The sequence below is a fragment of the Atractosteus spatula genome, chromosome 9 (genome assembly GCF_055471065.1).
Source record: "Atractosteus spatula isolate fAtrSpa1 chromosome 9, fAtrSpa1.hap1, whole genome shotgun sequence".
NCBI classification, from domain to species: Eukaryota; Metazoa; Chordata; class Actinopteri; order Semionotiformes; family Lepisosteidae; genus Atractosteus; species Atractosteus spatula.
The window spans coordinates 39,161,496-39,182,959 of NC_142714.1; the positions used below are offsets into that span (position 1 = coordinate 39,161,496).

At 36.6% G+C, this 21,464-nt stretch overlaps 1 protein-coding gene across 1 annotated transcript; it reads right to left on the minus strand.

Moving 5' to 3' along the window:
* Positions 1-693: 693 nt before the first annotated feature.
* il13ra2 (interleukin 13 receptor, alpha 2) lies at positions 694-20,913 on the minus strand. The gene is made up of 10 exons (XM_088925650.1): positions 20,799-20,913; positions 16,159-16,261; positions 14,468-14,625; positions 11,224-11,377; positions 10,652-10,772; positions 9,784-9,968; positions 8,246-8,391; positions 7,682-7,826; positions 5,123-5,234; positions 694-4,502 (listed from the first exon to the last, which is right to left on the minus strand). Exons 2-10 carry the CDS (start codon positions 16,244-16,246, stop codon positions 4,442-4,444), a joined length of 1,170 nt encoding a protein of 389 aa, XP_088781776.1. The 5' UTR covers positions 16,247-16,261; positions 20,799-20,913; the 3' UTR covers positions 694-4,441.
* Positions 20,914-21,464: the final 551 nt, after the last annotated feature.

Genomic DNA, 21,464 nt, shown 5'->3' on the forward strand with positions numbered 1-21,464 from the left:
TTAATAGCAAATTCTGTTCTGGAAATAAAATCTTTAAAAATACTTATCAAAGGGTCCTTTGCTCGCTTTTGGCCTTTGTGAACTTGAGATGAGGACTACTCATCTAAAGTTTCCAGTGTTCCCTTAGACCATGTCTTATTTTTATAGTAACATTTTCATTAAAGGCAGACTTTGAATGATGAGAATGTATTCTTTATTTTAAAGAAGTACTGTCTAATAAGTATAAAACATATGACACATTAACAAAAACACACTCGGTAAAATACCGATATAAAATAAAATAGCAGGGGGGTGCCCACCCTATGGTCTGTGTGAATCCTAATGCCCCAGTATAGTGGTGGGGACACTATACTGTAGTGGGCGCCATCCTTCAGATGAGAAATTAAACCAAGGTCCTGGTTCTCGGTGGTCATTAAAGATCCCCGGGCATTTCTCGATAAGAGTAGGGAGTTATCCTGGTGTCCGGGCCAAATTTCCCCCCTCAGCCTTTACCATAGTCTCCAAATTGTCCCCATGTACAGTATGATTGACTTGCACCTGCCCTGTGAAGGACTGGCGCCCTTGTCCAGGGTGTACCCTGCCTTGCGCTTGTTGCTTGCCAGGTAGGCTTTGGCTTCCTGTGACACAGTATGATTTAAACCAGTTTGGGAAATGACATGACATGACAATACAGATTTAAAAAGCACCAAAATGGTTTGCTAAAGCAATATTAATAATTTATTTAACAATGTGTTTTCGAAATATTACAGTTAGGTCCAACAATCAATATGTGGAAGTTACAAAAATATATCCTGTTTTTGACCATTACAATTTTCTGCAATAAATAGGTGACAAATACACATTCAAAAGCTTAGAAGGATAAAAACAAAAATTAAATAAGGCTGGCAAGAACATTGGCAATTCTGATAATTTTCTGTATGTGGAATGCTAAAATACAATACAATATTGTATTTAGAGTGTTACATAATTTATGTTAATATGTTTCGAATTAATTTTGGAATAATATTTTAATACACAGCACTAAGTAAATTTGTAAAAGTGCCTCGTCAATTATCTAATTTATATTTTTTCATCTTGAAATAAAATACCTATATCTGTCAAACATAAAATATGTAACAACTCATATATAAGCTAACTGTGTTGAATTCAAGGTGCAATATGCAATTAATGTTTTAGAGATTTTGTGTTGTTAATATTCACAAAGCAGATGGAATTAATAAACATGAAAAATAAAACCATACACCCATTAAAGCCTGCAGTCTGTAAAGAAACTAACTGCATAACATTTTATTTGATGTAATGACCCGTTTGCATAAATGAAGTATAATTAATTTGTGTAAATGAATCCATATTTGCAAACCCACAAATATATCTTTGGAAAATCATTAATTTTACTGTTGAGCAATATTAATCTTCATGATGCAAAGTGCTTTATGATAAAGTATTCATCGTAATCATTTAGTGGGCATTTAAACAAAGGGTGAAGTAAATTAATGCACCTGGTTGTCTTTTTTGTGAAAGACTTCAGTAATGGTTACATGATAATAGCATGTGTCTGTTACACGGCTGTGAGATTTCAATTTTCACACATAAATGATGAGGCACACAGAAACTGAAACAGGCTGAGGTGTTTAATGATTGCTTCTTAGGCCGATTTGTAAAGGTTTCTAAGAGAGAAGATGGTCTTGTGGATTTGGTGGTTTCAAGCAACCAGGATATAACTAAGATAATAGGTAACAGATAAACCACTTGGTAATTATAACTATAATATGGTGATGTATTTACAGTATACTTTAAATCTCAAACGTTTGTGATTAATTTGAGAAAAGCTGACTATAAAGGAACGAAGCCTGTGTTGTGAAGTTGGAGCTGATGGATTTATAGATTATTACAGATAATAGAATAAGGACAATTGTACTTCTAAATCATAATGTTAAAACTCACAAATTTTATACTTAAAACAAAAAGATCAAGTCTAGGTAAACATAACCTGAATAGTTTAATAGAAAAATTGTGAAAACAATAAGAAGGCAGAGAGCATTCTAAAGATGATTCCTAAAAATGATTTCAATATTCAAAGACTATAATACCAAGCTACAGAGAATGTTTGTAAGATAATAGATGAAAATGAAATGAGTAACATGGTAAATAATGTTTCATGCAGGCTCTTACAATAGAATATGTAAAGTTTAGGAAATGAGAGTTAGAGCTACATTAGAAAAATACTTAAAAACAACTGCACTGTTAAGAGACTGACAGTGTGGCTTTAGACAGGCTGGATCCTATTAAACGTACCAGAATTAATCAAATAATCAACTTGAGCAGTTGATCACATGAGTGAACATGACATTATGGAGATTTACAAAAGATTTGGTTAAAATTGTTAATTTTGCTGTTAACTTTAGTCTCACAAAAAGTTAATTCTTAAATTAAACACCACAGGAGTACAAGGTAATGTACACACATGGCTTGAGGACTAATTATAAAATAGGAAACAGCATGTTGTATAAAGGTGGATAACCTCTATTTGGGTAGGTATAAAAGGTATAAAACATGCTAGTATGAACGGGATTAGGAATATTCTATTTATACGTTTAGAAAAACTTTTCAACTGGTGCAAGGCAAATAATGTGTTTCTTATTATCATGTATTTTTTCAAAAGATTTTATGAATACCACCACAAACTGTTGTTGGTCCTTTTTAAAACAGCAACAGCAGCCATCGTTATAATCAATGTTTTTGATGGAATGGTCAGGCAGCATTCCAAAAGGTTTCTAGGATTCATCAGTCACAGCTAATGATTAGACTGCACAGCTCTATTTTTCTCACCACAATCTAAATCTTACTGTATTTCACTCCTTTTTAAGGTTAAACACAATCTGTGTGGGATACTGTGCAACAGCCTAGTGATGATAACAACCTTGCTGGGACAGGAAAACAACTAGCGGTAATTAATGGAATTTATAAAAGAAGTTCAGGAAGAAGTTTAGATCCTAATCTCTCACACTTTCACTTGCCTATGTATACACAGTAAGTCTGCCACCCAGGTCTTCCCTTCTACTATTTCTTTTGTAACCCCCTTGCCTCCCCATTTGTACCCTTACAGCAAAGTTCCCAGCTGAATCCTTGCAATAGTGAGGGGTTTGGGCAGCCTATCCTCACAGTTAGGCTGCCATACCCTCTGCTTGGCAGTCACTTCAAACAAGCTCTACATATTTCATCCCTTTACCCCATTCATTAGGATCTAACTAAACTACTGAAAGGTAAAGAGAAAGGTAAAGTCCTGGTCTTAAATACATTTTAGAAATTGACCATGAAGCTGTGCAGGATGACCAGGAGCAGTTTAACATCTCATTATTTTGAAAAACTCTGCGCCAATATAAACTCCGTCAGTCCAAAGGAAGAAAGTTATCCAAGATCTGAAGTTGATACAGACATTTCGGTTTACTGCTTCAACAATGTCACAATAAAAGCTTAGCTGGGGCACTTTGGCAAAGTAGTGTGAGGACGTTTAAAGTGTAGTTAACTGTGGTATATCATTTTTCTGGAAATTCCAGATTTCTATGTTATCTGTACAGCATGAAATGAATAAACAAAGCTTTAGAATGACAATATAATCTGCACAAAATCTACTGGACACAGAAAACTAAATCTATATCAATATAGTGTAGTGTATTCTATACTATATAGTGCACTCCATTTCCATTCTCTCAGCCAAGCTGTAAGGAACTAACAAAAACAAACCAAACCTTTACATTTGTGGTTTTGAATGCAACCATAAAACAAGAGATCAGTCATTAGGCTACAACATATCTAATGATGTTGAAGTTTTAGTTGAAGATTTAGTATTTTATCCAGTAAATGGTTGTGTTGTTAAGCGTACAGTACATCTTTTCTAAGAGCAAACAAAAGAAAAGAACTCTATGCAGAATTATCTGCTAAGCAATTTTCCATGACTATTGCTCACAATATTCTGCACAATGACATCACTTAGATATCGAATTGCTAGAGTGCATAAGAAACCAGCATTCACTTTTGAACATTCATGAAAAGAAAACAATTTCCATTTCAAGAGAAGAAATGTGATAACAGTGATAAGTCACACAGCCAGTCTATCGTGTCCAGCAACAACAATCTCTGCCAGAATCAAATCAAAAGACTCATTTTATTTAAGAATGGATTCCCGGTTTTATGATCTTACTGTAGATAACAGATTCAATTTTTATCTAAGTAATTTAATTAGTAGGTGTTGTTAATTTTAACCCACCTAGGATCTTTCTTTCTATCGTTGGTAATTAAGCAACGTTTTTTTTATTTATTAATGCTCTTCACTTACAAAACATCTGCTGTGGTGTTCAGTATCTGCATTAACACACTCCTGTTTTTTAACAGCAAAGTTCAAAGTGGAAAAAATCATCATTCATGGTAAATGCAGAGAGTCTCAATTCTGGCTGCTCTCTACTCCTAGCAGACTAATATCTTTTATGCCTTTGGGTTTGAACCTGAAAGACAAAAAATATAATAAAACAGTTAGAGACTCAGACAATTTTTAGTTTTCATAACTGATAGGAATATAATAAAGGTTACAAACAAGAGAAGACCTTTCAGCCCAACTAACTAATTTGGTATTGATGTTATTAGTTTATATGTGTTGTAAAAACCTTTTTAGAATTTGCTTTACAGTACAGTATACAGTAGGGGCAAAGATTTGTGATTGATGGTTGATGATATGTTGTCACAGAATTTTGAAATTAATCTTTCTGCGATATGTAGGATCATTGTCTTTTGTTAAAACAATAATTTACCCCAATGAAGATAGTAGTTACTGAAGAAAAATTAGTTAATGAAGAAGTTATTGAATTGATTTGTTGACTGGTAAGTCAGTTATGTACTGTATGTTGTTCATTTGTGACTGATGTTTAAATGTTTACCATTTATCCTTGTGACTAGAAGCAGTTTGTTTTTAATTTATACCTACTGTACAGTCCTGTAATCTTGTATTCCAATAAATCAGGAAGCATTCTATTACAATATTTTGTTCAAACGAGGGCAGTTTTTTCTGATTTTCAAAATGAACACCAGGACAAAAGGTAAAGGAAAAAACGCACAGTAATATCCTTACATTCGTTTCCTGATCAGTAAACATAGGAAAACCGTGAACAGGAAAATTGTTGTAGCAGCTAGCACGCTGAATAACACAGCTTCTGATGCGGTGTCTTTTTCTTTCATTACACCTACAAAGAAATAAAAAACAAAAGTTTAAGATTTAATATTTTCTACAAATGATTTGAGAACTGATGTTGTATTTGTTATTTTTAAATTAATGCCAAAGACCAGTCATTATGAGTTTATTTTAAAACTAGTAACTAGTAAGTCACTGTTTTCAGTGAGTAGGGAACTTAACTTTCCACTACTGTCTTAATATTTTCTGTGAATGTTGTTGTTTTATTTTGGATATGTATTCATCCATCTGCTTTATGTAATACATGGGCGTAGGGGACAACACAGTACACCAGATATGGTAAAGCGAAATAGTTTTTAAATAAAAAAAAAGCTTCAATAGTTTTCCCTTTCATCTGTATTTGTTCTCTAAGGAGAAATATGTTTAGATATACACTTATATTCCATCCATTTTCTAAACGCTTTGTCCAATTCAGAGTTGCATGGGGATTTGGAGCCTATCCCGTCAAGCAGCTGGTGCATGACAGGATACACCCTCAACAGGACACTAGTCCATCACAGGGCAGACACACAGAAACACACATACTCATACCAGGGACAGTCTTCCCAGAAGCCAATTAACCTACTGTACCAGTATGTCTTTGGACAGTGGGAGGAAACTGGAGCACCTTGATGAAACCCACATAAGCACATGAAGAACATACAAACTCCACATATATAGTACCCTGGGTCCAAAATTAAACCCAAGGCCCCAGCACTGCAACACAACAATGCTACTGTAGTAACAGCACCACCATATCGCCCATACTATATGTATTTATTTAAATTCATCCTATGTGTATATTTAGTGTAGCGGCGAGGCTTAATAATAAGGCAGAATTAAGTGTTTCTGAGCTTCCCAAATGAGGCCCCATTTCTCTGTTCATCTCTGTGGTGCAGCCACAGAGAGACCATTAGTGCAGGGTGATTTAAGGTTTCCTAGGACAGCTCCCAAAGGGGGATGCACTTAGCTAAGTCTGGCTATCATGATCAATGGTCATCCACTGGCGCCTATCAGTCTAGGGAGTGCCGGATGGACATCTGGACTGCATTACTAAGTGTCAGGACTAAGTGACTCATATCTCACCTTGATCAACCAATCAGGGACTGGTAGGGCTGAGTAACCCACGTGGGACTCTGATGCCCATGGAACTTTCAGCCAATCAACGAGCTGAAGTTCCTCCAGGTAAAAACAGGCAACACAGGCCTGGAGATTCAGATTCGGGAGATTCAGTAAGATTCTGGAGAGGATTCTGTGGACTGTTCTAAAGGGAATTCAAAGGAGAATTCCAGGGCAGGACGGCCCAGGAGCAGAAGGCTCCCAAGGGCAGGACATTCTCGCAGCGCGCCTCCTGACCATCCTGAGACTCAGCCCGGACAACCACGGAACGGCCAGTGTGTCTGAGTGCCAGAACTTTCCTTTGTTCTAAGAGTCTAGAGCGGAGGTTGCCAGAGAATAACCAGAGGATCCACCCGAGGTTAGCACCAGCAGCAGGCCTCGTGAACAGGTCAGAACTGTGGACAACTGAATCACTATTCAGAACTAGCTCTTCATCAGGAACGAACCGGTCCTCTTCCTGACTTGCTGGGACCCACAGTCATCTTTTCTCCTGTGCACAAACTTTGCTAGTTAAAGCCAACACTAACTAGCCGGTCAGTGAGCATCAGCAGCGCACCGTCGCAAGCCGCACAGCACAGCCTGGCACACAGCCAGAGAGCGCGGATTGGACAGCAACAGCCTGCAACTGTTTCTTTGTGCCCGCAGGAGATCTGAATCCCCAAAGATTGGATGAGTATTCAACTTCAATGCATTACAGCTCGAGAATTCAATTGTTATCCCAACCAGTTGATATCAATTTAATTCCTAAGAGTTATGTACTTGTTTTGAGTATCTAATGTAGAAGTTATAACCAAGTTCATTTATGAAACGGTCTTAATGAATGATATACTGAACGTATGTCCTCTTGATATATGTAACTCTTCGTAACTGATTGAATATATATCTTTTGTATTCTGATAACCCTCTCGATAAGATCTGTTAGGTTTATATGCATATTCTATGTATTAATAAATGTATCCTCGTGTATTAGTACCTGTGTGTGTGCGTTGTTTGAGTTATATCGCATGGTTGGATTCTAAAGCCATCAAAAGAATCAACTTTGTGATTTACTGCTACAATTGAAAATTGTCTCAGTAAATGCCCAAACCCTACAGAACTGGTGCCTTCAGAGAGCCACTATGATTATTTATTTGGCGTCCCTGAACGGCTATGAAACATTACATTAGTATCTGGGATGGATCCAGCAGCCTACCTTGTCTGAGAATTCCTGGTTTAAGACAGCATTAGAAAAATTATTACTTCCCTGGAAAACTAGGAAAGACCTCATAACTGGTGTTTACAATGGTACTTGTTTAGTATAGCTTCCTAATGAAACAATCGAGGATAACTGTAGCAGTTTACCAGTAAAACACTGAATGTTGCTCCAATCACTCCAGACTTCGCTGTCTGCACAGAACATATTCATCCTGCTTCTAAGTCGAAAGCAGTGTTTTTTGCTTTGGTCAATGCTAACAATGGCAAATGTTGTTTCTTTAATTATGTGATTCTGCAGAAATAAAGAAAACACAAACAGACAATCTCAGTAATTTATAAGTTAGGTTTCTTAGATGAATCCTAGATGAAAGAAACAAAGCCTGATTAATTGAAACTAAATCAATTGCACGGAGTCTCCAAATGAAACACTTGTCCCTGTTGTGTCAGGTCGGATCAATACCTTTCAAGTAAAACACCCTTAGCCGACACTGTAGAGCCATTTTTGACATCCTGGTGTGACACTTGCCATCCAATAGGAAAATAGAATAATATAATCTAAAGCAATCCTTACAGATATTGGATTCCACATTAAAATAGCAATTTCTTTGGACTGCCATACCTGTGGTATAATTTATAAAGAAAACTCAAGAACTCAAATACACTTTCCAAGCTATTCTTTTTAACTGCAAGGCAAAATATAGTAGAGCCTACCATCCATTCTCTGTCTTCATGCCCATATTGAACCTCGTACTCCAAGCAATGTTTGGGGATTTTTCCTGTAGGTGGTGTCCATTCCAAAAGGATTTTCTCATTGTCTGTTGCTGTCAAGTTTAGAATCTCAAGGGCAGCTGGTTTCACTTGGATAAAGAAGAGAAAACAGAAAAAAAATGTGATATACTGTACACTGTAATTATACTCATGAAAAACAAAACACATACAAACAAAATCTTTACGAATAGCCTGACTGCAGAAAGGGTCACAATTGTGGGTTCTTCGTCCAGAACCAATAAAAAGTAGTGTAGATCATGAAAACATTTAAATATTTATAACTTTTTACAAAAGAAGGCATCAATGAAATTGCCCATACTGTAGTTAAAGGAAGTGCACAAGCCATATAACTTTCAAAGAACTTGAGAGGACTATGGACAGTTGATATAAATGAACTAGACTGCTGGTTGTAGCCCAAATTTAACCACAACCATATATAATATATTTTCTATACATGGTAGGTAGCATGGAATTAAGTTTGTCTGCATCCCACCTCTAGTGTCCTGAGTTCAAATCTGGACCGGGGCTTGTATCTATTTTCTCTCTGTGTTCAAGCAAGTTTTCTCCTGGTGCTCCAGATTCCTAGTGTTTTTTGAAGAGATGTTGGTGGGGTTAATCTTAATCGTCCCTATGTGTTTCTTGTTTGTGTGCTTGTGTGCCCTGCAATGGATTGGTATCTAGATCAGGGTATGATACCCCAACAACCAATTCTTACTACAAATAAGCAAGTTTCTAATAACAGATGGATGTTTTACTAACCAAATGAAATTATTTAAAATGCCCTTGATCTTACCCTGCAGACAGCTGTGAGTTAACAAATATCTATCCATTTTCTAAGTGCTTTATCCAGCAAAGTGTTAGGAGAGGGAGCAGGAGGCTTTCTCAGGAAGCAGTAAACCCTGGATGGGACACCAGTCCATCACAGAGCACATTGTACAGAGACACAAACACGCACACTCTCAGGTTGGGCCAATTTACCTGAAACCAATTAACCAGTATGTCTTTGGAACTGGAGCAACCAGAGAAAAACCCACACAAATACATGGAGAGCAGACAAACTACATGTTTTTCAAACTTTTCAGGTACACACACATACAGTATAAGATATAAAAGTATATGCACTGTATTTGTGTGTGTTTTCCAATTCTGTTCAGCTTTTGGGGTGGAATGGTGCCACAGTGGTTAGGATCGCAGCACTGGGGCCCTAGGTTCAAATTCTGCGGTGCTATCTACATGGAGTTTGCATGATCTGTCCAAAAAAGTTTTTTCTGGTTCCTCGGGTTTCCTGCGTTTCCTTCCACAGTTCGAAGACATGCTGGTACTCTAGGTTAATTCTCTTATGTAAAATTGTCCCTTGTTGTAAGAATGTGTTTGTGTCTGTGTGTTCCCTGTGATGGACTGACATTCTGTCCACAATGCCCCCAAAACGCTAGATCGTTTTTGAAAGTGATGTGTTGATGATCTGCAGCTTTTTCACTTACCTAGATTCTGTGGTTTCAGTGTGAAATATGCAGCTCTCATGGGTGATTTGGGTGAAGAACCATTCACACATATGTTGAATTCAGTGAACTCAACAAGCTCTTTACTGGAAAAGTTGCATCCAACATTTAATCCATTGGACCGGATATATTTAGGACACTCCATTGCTTGATCCATTCCATTATGCCTAGTAAAAAGTGCAAAGGGCATTTTCAGCTATTCATTTAAGTTAATAAAATTTAACTTACTTTCATTATTGCCTTTTTGAGAACATTGACAGGGAATTATATTACTTTTTTAATTGCTGACATGTTTATACTGGTTGTGGAATTAAAAGACGGACAAGGAAAAATGTTTTCTCATGAAAATGTATCCCTTGATGGCAATCAGAATAGCCCATACTCTAGGCATTGTGCCATGTAACATTAGTCCCCTCACTAGTCATCAGCATTTTCCATGATTATATTGGTTGCATCTTACTTTACACTGGTCTTTCAAAGCCCATTCTATAATACTTCCAAGGCTTCAGACACTTTTTTTGTTCTGTCTTGAATGCAGGCTCACAGTTGTGACATGCTGTAAATTACTAATCAAACCTGCATAAAGCTGCTGGTGTTTGTGAGCAATACGGGTTTCACAAGAGTAGAGCCAAACTTCCGATGACATTAACATTAACATTAACTGTATTAACAGACATACTAACTGGTCCTTGCAAAATTGAAAAGAAAACACTAGGATATCAATGACTTTAAATTATTAACTGAAAACAAAAGTTTAACTTGGCCATTTATTTTAACTTGGTAATAAGCCTGAATAAATTCTTTGTTTCACTTTTACTTGACTAGTTTCATTTAAAAAAATGAAACATACCAATAAAACAAGAAGTACTCAGACTGAGGTTGGACTTCATTTCCCTTCACCCATGTGCATTCCATATACTCCCGGTAATAGAAAATACATCTGAAATCGTTAATCTTGGATTCTGATGATCCTGTATAAATAAAAACATTTTGGTGGTTTAAGAAAGAATCAAATATTTTTGCTTGCTTTAACCTAATGATATAATGTAATGATTAGTAATAGAAACTTTGATTTTATTAATGATATTAATTAATTCTTCATTAGAAAATATAAATCTGAATATGTTTTTCTTACCCAACAAAGGAATATACAACACAATAGCCACTGATATAGGCTGTTACGAAATAATTCACAGATACCCAGTCCCTGAGAGGTTTTGTAAAAAAGAGATGTGAAAATGACTTTAAAGATATTTCTAGCAAATGTTGACTTCAGAGTTTGTTTTCTCATAATTATAAGTATTAAACATTTATTGGAATCAGCATTTATTTGATGTTCATTGGTTTGTTTATGTAATCTAATTTGATTCCTAGGAACCGATAAAGTATATTATGGTTTCATTCCAAAAGTCATTGACCTACCATTCCTGGAAGGCAGTACTGTTTTTTCAGCTGGCAAGCTTAGCAAATCTGTTCCATTAGAGCACTGTCCTCTCAACAAAGTCTGGATCTTAACTTGAACTTCTTTCCCAAGGTCAAACTGTGCACTGTAGTTGAAATTTTTAGTTCTGATTGTCTGCATTAGAAAAGAGTGCATTCTGGTAAATTGGATGAAGCACAATACAAGATGATGATTAGACATGATTAGAGAGATGGATCGGACAGACAAAAAAAGCTGCCTTGTCTAAGACTAGGATAACAAAGTGATTTGACTGACTAGCATAAGGACTATTACAGGTATGTCTACTCTGTGCTGTCACATACTGATGCACTTATTGATTCTTTGTCTTAGCAGTTCCATAGACAAAAACCCACACAGTCATATGAATGGTTTAGAAGTTAATGAAATCCACTTTTGTTCATGGAGAGCTGGACTCCCTCTATATTTATTTAATAAATACATTATTTGGAAGACAATGTCATTTATATAGCTACATTTATATACTTACATGTATATAGCTACAGTATTTGCTTATGCAACCTGCTATCACTGGAAGAACATGCTCATAGGTATAACAAACTGCATCCCTCCTAGGACATGAACTCAAAAGCTTTCCATCATTAGTCCAGAGCCATAACCTCTATTGCTACAGTACATTGTATCAGATCACAGAACATATCTGCTCTTATTGTTGTCAACAGATACTGATTGATTCTGCTTGCCACTGTTTCACTATACAGTCATTTTTTATACAGTATATAATGTCTGATGCAAGGTACTGTATGACACAAAACACATGTTGAATTTAGAGAAAAACAGTAGTGTCAAAAACAGTAACAGCATCTCCCTCTGGGCTGATAGTGTCAGATTCCGGCTATAAAAACAGAAGTGCCTTGCATTCATAGGTGAAAGGAGTGGCAGATCAATCATATCTGGATTGAGCACAAGGCCATCTTCTCATAATTGTACATTAGGGTGTTGTTACATGAGTTATTAATTATACAGCTTTAAGCGATCTTTTGAAATATGAACACAGCAATTGTTCTTGAATACTTTTCCAGATAACAAAATATTAATATTATTTCCTGCTATTTTAGCACCTCTTTGAATAATGTATACATTTATTCCATAGAATAGGATTGCTGGATACCAGATTAATATCATATTGACCAGAAACATTAAAATTACTTATTTATTCTGCTTTGTTCTTATTTCAAATTTGAAATGTAAATTTTTTGTTACAGGGAATATTCTGTAACTATAAAGCATTAAGTGAATTTCCAGTTGCTAAAATGTTGCAAAACTGAAGCAATTGTACTGTATATACAGTACTGCTGTGGCTCTTTACACCATCAAATGCTTGGAACAATCTTTGAGGCATAATAATTTTTCATTTGTTTTGAATACATTGTTTGCAAGTAAAAGCAGCTTGTATTCTCTGTATTGTGGTTTGCGAGGGGAAAGATGGCTAATGCAAGTAATCTCACACGTACTGTAGCATTATTGTTAGTGCACTTCTCTCTAACCAGTGAAGGTAACCGAAGACCTGGCTACTGCTTCTATTCAGATATTCTTAAGGTTTTAATATCAGCAATTAGCAGCTGAACACAAACACCAAGAGGAAGTACAATTCAGAGTGCAAGAAGCTACTTAACCAACAGGATAGTGTCAGGGTTAACATCCCTCCTTTAGAGGGCATTCTAACCTTTCCTGAGATTTATGTTAGTCTGATGTCTGTATTAGCTCCTGGTGTGTATTGTTAGGACTTTTGTATATAAGCCTAGGTAATCCTGTGGTCAGGGCTCAGCATTGGAACATGGATCTGAAGGCCTGCCTATGGAGATGCCTGTGTCACGATTGTAGTCCCTCCTCCTTAAGGGCGCTCCGGCTCTTTCACTTCGGACCTTTCACTTCGGACTTTGTGCACCTGCCCCTTGTTCCAGCCTCCTTCCAGCCCCCCTTAAAAGCCAGACGCCCACTCAGTTCAGGGCTCTGCTCTGGTTTCCGTATTGTGTGAGCCCGGGACCTGGATGCGCCTGGCTCCGTTATGGTTTTAAGTTTCTGTTCCTGTTCCCGTTCCCCCTGCCGGTTCCGACCTGGTTCCCGTTTTTAATCGTCAGTCTCGGATGGACTGCCCGGCTTTGGACCTTTTGCTTTCGTCCTGGGTTTCGCATTGGACTCTGTTTTGGATCGTTTGCCTCGGCCACACCTCCCCTGACCCCCAGCACTTCATGGACACGCCCCCCTGTTTTCATCCCCGCTTCCTGCATGCCTTTTTTCCTTAGTGTATTCTCACTCTACCCCGGATTGTGTCGTCCGCATAGGGTCCGAAAAGAACACTTTCGTTACAGCCAGAGGGCCTAAGCCTTACCAGAGACATCCTGACCTCTGAGCCCGGGGCCAGAAGAACCTAGCCCAATGCCTTCCTGGATTGTTTATGTTTCTTGTGTGTCTGGATGAATGGATTTCCCGGCCTGGAGTTATGGACTGTACCCTGAATTTCCCTGTGAATTCGCCTGGACTTGCATGCCTTGTTTATTTTCCTGAGCACCGGAACACAAACTGTCACTAAATTCTTCCACCATTAATAAACCCTAGTGTGTTTTCCAGAAATCCATCTCCTCTCTTTTCTTAGTAATGCCGCTCCGCATAGGGTCCAAACTACAAACTTCCACGGGACGCTGTGTCCTCCATTCTCAGAAGAAGAGCCTTCCATGAAAGAGTGTATACTTCGTCTACTTTGACAACTTGACAACTTTGACAACTTTGTATTCCCTCATGGACAGCATTGTATTCCCTACGTGAACAGCATTGAGCATCTACAGTAGTGGAATTATAAAAAGTTCTAATTGACTTTGCCTTGGTTGTCTTCACTACATCTTGTGCTGCAGTATTGCTTCACCTTGCAACTTGTTGTAGCCTCTGTCATTTTTTAAAATGAATTTGATCCAGATCACAGTTTTAAAAGATAAGTAAATATGCAGAACTATTGGAAATCTATCATGGTTCTATTGAGAGATGTCAGTGGAATGTCTAGAGTCACTTCTGCTGTGGATTTCTTTGTTTCACAACTGGACTCACTTACTGTATTAATAAAGCAGGCCAGTACAGATATAACACATCCAATATCTACATATTGTACTAACATTTTGACATTTTCCATCCAATATCCTTTTAATCTTGCCCAATTTTCATTTCTAGGTACATTTTGAATAATTTTCTTACCACCCATCTTCCTTCATAGGTGCTGAAATATTGAAGCTGAAATCGCACTGAACAGTTTTTCACATTTTCCAGGCTGGCAGGGGGTTGCCATGTAATGTGAAGATGTCCAAGGTATCCAGGATCAAGTATCTGTAGGTTGGTTGGAGGGTCAACTGAAACTAAAAATGGAAAAGAATTGAGATATACAGTACTTTTGATTTGATTCAAACTGTTTTCACTTTTTTTAAAGGTTACAACTTTAAAACAGCAGGAAGACCTTGGAAAAGTCTACTATAGTAACAATAATAGTTGCCTAATACTGCATTATACAGTCACATAAAGTATTTAATCTATTAAGAACGTATGTAAAGCTTAAGTGCAATGCTGAAATATTTGTGGTGAAGAAATGTTTCTTCTTTTAAATTCATTTATACAGTACATAGATTTATTTAGAGTCCATACAGCCTCTGCTTCCTTTTATTTTGTGTTTTTGACCTAAACATTGTTAAAGCTTTAATTAGGATTACCTCTGTCGGTTAGATTATAGCTAGATGTATATTTCATATAACTCTTTTTGCTGTTTGCTTGGATATTAGACTATTCCCCATTGATTACATTGATGCTGTATGTCTCTTAATTTTGTTTCACTTTATTTGAAAATATGGTCTTCCTATTGGTATGTGAAATGTGTAAATACAGTATGCATCATCCTAAGCTTAAATTAATTTAACACCAAATATTGTACATGAATATCTGTAAGGTTAGTTGCAAAATTTGTATGCTGAAATATTTCTACAATTCTAGGAAAAACTGTTCCAATCCGACTACAATTTTTTTTACCAATTAGTGCCATTGGATCTCTTGACAAAGTCTGGTGGGCTGGCTTGTCATTTCATGTTCCTTTGAGTTTTTATATAAAGAAGTAAATCTTATACTGATGCACAAAGGCAGTGCAAAACACCACTAATTGGATTTAAACAAAAAAACATCCATTTAACCATCCAATTTCTAACCAATTCTTTCAATTAAGGGTCTCGGAGGAACCAGTGCCTATCCTGACAACCAGCAATCTCAAAGCAGAGTACACCCTGGACAGGGCATCAGCCTTTGAGCATACAGTACAAGTTATTTTAATGCACACTGTGGGCTGCAATCAATATGCTGATTCCTCATTGGCTGCCATTTTTACTTTAATGCAATTTAGTAATTTTGACATTATCTATTCTCTTCATTATCCTATCTCTCAGTGTCTCCATTTGTCTACTCTAGTTTTACTGGCTTCCCGGCAGTCCTCTTATTCTTAAAATTCAATCTCAAACAGCTTTATTTTTATTTAGTTTTTATTACCGAAGAGCTTGACTGGCAAATTAGTGTTGCCACAATAATGACAATTAGCAAGACATTTAGTGTGACCACCAGTACTCCGCTACTTCCTTTCACCCACAAACAATACTGTTTTCTATATATAGGTTTATGTTTTCTATATTCTATTATTTATTTTGCAATTGTATTTTTGATTGTAAAATGTCTTATATAAAGTCTAATTAAGAAATATGCCCATGTAAGCAATCCTCGTTAAATGATTTTTCCAAGTAGACTCAAAATCAAAACCATTTTGGATGGCCATCAAGCATTGAGTTGGATTAGTCAAATACTCTACTCTTTTCTTAATGAAATCCAGGTTTCTAATGAAATGTCCAAGAGATGCTTACCTGCAATTTTATTGGATGCTGTGCATGCTTTCCAGTACATTAAGATTATCAAAGACACTGCAATCTTCAAAGTGGCTTTGAACTTCATGACTTAAATATCTAGCTGTTGAAAAGAACCAGAAAAAGAAAGGGTTACACCATTGAAGTGACAATTTGAACGTCTTTCACATCACTGCTCCAAACTGCATACTTAACTGCATACTTGGAACTGCAAACTGCTCCAAACTGCATACTTAATCACAAGTATATATTCATCAATGCATCAATGTCTTATTCTGGCAAAACACAAATGCAAAGCAGGATACAACCTGGATGAGATGTCAGCTCATTGCAGGGCATACACATACACAAACATGCACACACTCACTCCAGAGCCATACATGTGTCTTTTGACTGTGGGAGGAAACCGTAGCACCTGGAGTAAATCCATGCAAACACAGGGAGAATGTGGTAGTTGATTACTTTAATTGATCTGCTTGGTTGTTTAGTCTTTTAACTATTTTCTGTACTCAGTCTTGAGTTGAGGGTATTGTTTCTAAAATCATTTCCAAAATCTTGTGTAATTGAAATTCGTGGAAATGACAACCAAACCAAAGGACCAAACACTTCTACGATGAGTGTTTTATTTTTCTTCTGCACAAGTCCAGTTGGTTAAAATTTTGGCAGCTTACAGTCAGGTCTAAGACTCAGAGATTGATACAGGGTTGATACTAAATACAAATCCCAATTGTTTTAAGAACTGAGAGCAAATTCACAAATATGCCCCAGGTGGTATTCATTATCCTGTGATTAAGAACTCAGTTAGAGTGAAACACAAGACAGTTTGTCCTGGACCTAGATGAGAACCATTTATATACTATGCTTATCTCATAAAAGATGATTAAATCAGTGGAATCCTTCTCCTGGCTTATACTATAAAGTTCAATATCAGCAATTTATTTTACATTCCAACAAAGGTTTAAAGTAATCAGGAGAACAGGAAGGGAAGATTACATTTTGACAGGGAACTGTGTTTTTTCTTGTGGAAAAAAACCAAATAAACTGTCTTTACAATATTGTCTTTGTAGCTCATATGCATGGTATACTGAAATCAACCACACTGAAATCTTTTCTAACACTTAGAAAACAGAAAACAAAAATTAAAATTATACAATGACCTTTACACTAGGGAAGTTGAATAAAAGTACTAAATTCCAGTGAGAGAACTATGCCACATAAACTTCATTAGACAAAAGAAAAATATTCAAAGATGATTTTAAGCATTTTTGTTCACATTTTAATATTTTATTTCTTATTAATTTAATCAATTTATGTTATTCGAAATTTGTTTGGGAGCAAATTTTCTCTAGATCAAGGCCCTTAAAGCATTGTTGGTACAATAACATAATGGCACAGTGATGTGGCAGACCTGCTGCATTATTAAATTTCATGAGAAATTTAAGATGATAACTATTGAGTAGTTTCAATCAAGCAACTCGTTAGTTCAATTAATTGTCTGCCCTGTGGTGGACTGGTGTCCCACCCAGACTGTAATCCTGTTATACAATGAAATAGTTAACTTCACACATTTTCTGTATTAAAATTCATCTTCTTACTCATGGAAACATCGGGATATCTTGCAGAACGTGCCCTGCCAAAGTACACTTGCATAACAGTAAGGAGACTGGCTAACATTTCCAGGGAATAAGTGAAAGAAGTGGGGATCAAAGATCTTTCCAAGATGATACAGTATTTTCTCATTTTACCTCTTTGGCCTTGAGTACACTGACTGCATCCTTTAACAGCGATTCAAAAACTCCTAGTTTGGAATGAATGCAGAATTTAACAGGTTTCAAACTTTCCCCCTTCTCTCAATGATCTAATTTAATTGAACTGAACTAATTTATACTTAAATCACTCTATCTACATATTTTCTACCTTCTGTACACCCAGAATCTGCCATATTTCCATCTGTAAGACCCCTTTCCACCTTTCCATCTTATTCAATATTATCTTTCTTCTTTTACCTTATCCAACCATTTGCCTCAAATTTCTGCTGTCATTCCAACACACACCTTAATTAGCCTAAATGTTGTGTTTTTCTCAAATAATTATAACAATAATAAATTCCTTGCTTTTAAAGTACATAGCGCTTTTCTGGACACTCCACTCAATGCACTTTACAGGTAATGGAGACTCCCCTCCACCACCACCACCAATGTGTAGCACTAGTACATTCACCACACATCAGCTATCAGTGGGGAGGAGAACAGAGTAATGAAGTAATGGGATTATTTGGAGGCCATGGTAAAAGGGTAAAGGCCAGGGGGAAATTTGGCCAGGACACTGAAGTTAACAACCCTGCTCTTTTCAAAAGAAATTTTTAATTTTAAATGACCACATCAAGTCAAGACCTTAGTTTTACATCTCATCTGAAGGGCAGCACCTAAAGATTTTTTTAAAGTATAATGTCCCCAACACTATACAGGGACGCTAGGACCCACACAGACAGCACGGTGAGCACTCTCTACTTGTCTCACTAACACCCCTTCCAGCAGCAACCTTAGCTTTCCCAGGAGACCTCCCATTAGCGTTAGAGGTTAGCCAGTTAGGAGTAAGATATACAGTACAGTAGCTTCAGGCTATAATTTACTTTTCACTATGAGATTAACCTCTACATGTTCAAGTTTATGGTACAGTCCTCAACCTAAAGGGAATTATAACAAAGTTATAATAGAAACCTGGGAGGAAGGATAAATCCTAATCCTGCACACTTCTGCTTGCCTGTGTATATAAGTCTCACAACTGGGACTTCCCGTAGTGCATCTCTCTGGTACACACCTCAGGACTCTAGCAACTTCCTAGCTCAACCTTCTCAATTACAGAAATCTGGGCAGCTTTGCCATTAAGGTGAACCAGGTGAACTACAACAAACACACGCTGCATATTTCATCTCTGTCTCGCATTTATTAGGATCCAATGATCCATCAATTTATTTTCTAACCACATTATCCAAAACAAGGTCACAGCAAGCAGGTTCAGCAGGATATCTAGGTAAAGAAATCATCAGGAGGGTCTGAACCCTCAGACACTGTGGGTCTCAGACAATTCAGCTTTCTTTTGGCTTTCTATTATATCCAATTAGATATTCAAAGCTGATCACTAGATTATACAATAGCACACTGGTATGCTTCATATCCCATCTATCAGGCATTTAATGACAGGACAAAGTATAAACAGGATAAAAGACTGAAGCCTCTTGACACATCACACCTCCCCACACTGGAAATAAATTTAAATGGAGTTTGTAATGAAACTCTGGGAAGGATTACAACAACCAAGTTCAATTCACTAATTACTCCATAATCCTCTCAGGTCACTTTATTCTTGGGTGTTGCCATTCCTAGTGAAGTTAAATTGAATATTGACGTATCTACAGGGTCTCTAATAAAATTAAGAATAAAAAAACAAGAGATCAGTTAGCACCTTCAGGAAACTATAAGCATTAAACATCTGTTTCTGTTTTATCAGAGAGAACATTCTAGCGCACGCATTACTGTATTTGTGCATGACAATAGTAGCAGTGTCAACACATATTTTCTAGATGATTCACCATTTGCATCAACTCATGGTAAAAGAGTTGCAAAACAAAAGACAGGACTAAGCACAAAGCAGCCAGTGTACAAATATTTTGTGCATATTTTCTTTCAAACATTTTATTTTCAAAATGTCTTACAATGCACTTCACTTTGAGTATGTACTCAAAAATGTGTGGTGTACAAGTGAAGTCTGAGCACTAGTTGTGCCACCTAAGACCATTAACAAATGGCCAGCCATTACCCTAATGTTCCTTAAAATTAATTCCATTGAAATTATCACAATTTTTTCTTCCTTTTAAAATTAATATAGTTTAATAGTACGTACTGTAGCTGGGACAGTTCTATAGAGAGCTGATATACTGAAAAGCAAACATTTGAATGAAGCAACATATTCCTATTTGCTTTTATAAGTAACATGCATTACTTTCTAAAAATGTTTTCATTCCTTGCTGTAGGGCTTTATATTGTCACATATATAATATCATTGGCACTTCTGAAAGTGATCTGCATTTTTCTCCAGGCAGCAGAAGTAGAAAAGTACTTTAATAAGCAATTCAAGCTGAACTCAAAAGGCTGTAAGTATTCTTCAGTATAAATATAGTACGTACATCTCTTCACACACCCAACAAAAAGTTTTCAATTAAAAAAAAAACACTTTAAACCTTCTGTTAAAACAACAAGAATGCATTCTAAATAAATAATGTAACTAGATTACATGAAGAAAGAACTTTACATTTATGTCAAATAACATTGCTTCAGTAACTGGTATTTCAATGTATAAACATAGATACACAGAACTATTTATATCCTTAAAATATTTTAACATTACCATGTTGTTACCATGTTGCATTGTCATTTAATCTTACAACTGTAGGTTGACAATGATTTACCTGAAGCACACATCCTTCTTTAATTCCACCTCTCATTACAAAACTAAAATTCTGCTAAAACCAAAATATGATAAAGATCATACACAAATGCAAAAAAATAGATAAAAAACAATTCATTTGAAATTTACTTGTTGGCTTGTTTCACACACTTTAAAATCAGGAAAGAACTTACCCTGAAGAAAGCAGGCACCGACTGAAGCGATTTGTGTCTGGTGTGTGGTGAAGTAATACTAATGCCTGATTATTATCAGCACTTCCTTTACAGGTTAGTTCCATGGAAGCTTCAGTATTAAAACACACACATGACAATTAACTCAGCTTTTTCTGCATCCCCTCTTTGTACAGATTAAGCTATGGTATAACAGCTCCACCCTGTGGCTGTGAGAGGGAACAGGATGTTTTTACCTTAGCAGCTATTCACAGATCCAAACACAGCTATATGCTTGCCTGAAACAGCAGTTTCGGAATATGTAGGATGGTTATGTCAATGCACAGTTTGCAATGTGTGAAATTGATACAGTAGAAAAAAGGCACATGACGTAAATGACACTACAACAGATAATACCACTCCCTTTTAATTATAATCAAGTTACATTTCAGACTAGTTGCAGTAGTACCTAGGAGGTTCTTTATTCTTGGTTATTTACTGGCAGTTGTCTAGGGTAGTGTATAGGATATAAATACATACTCAGTGAATTGTAAATGTCTGTCCTGTGATGGACTGTCTTATCCAGGGTGTATCGTGCCTTATGCCTGTTGCTTGAAGGGACAGACTCTGGCACCCCCACAACTCTGTGTTGGATAAAGCGGTTTTAAAATGGAATTCTGAGTGATATTC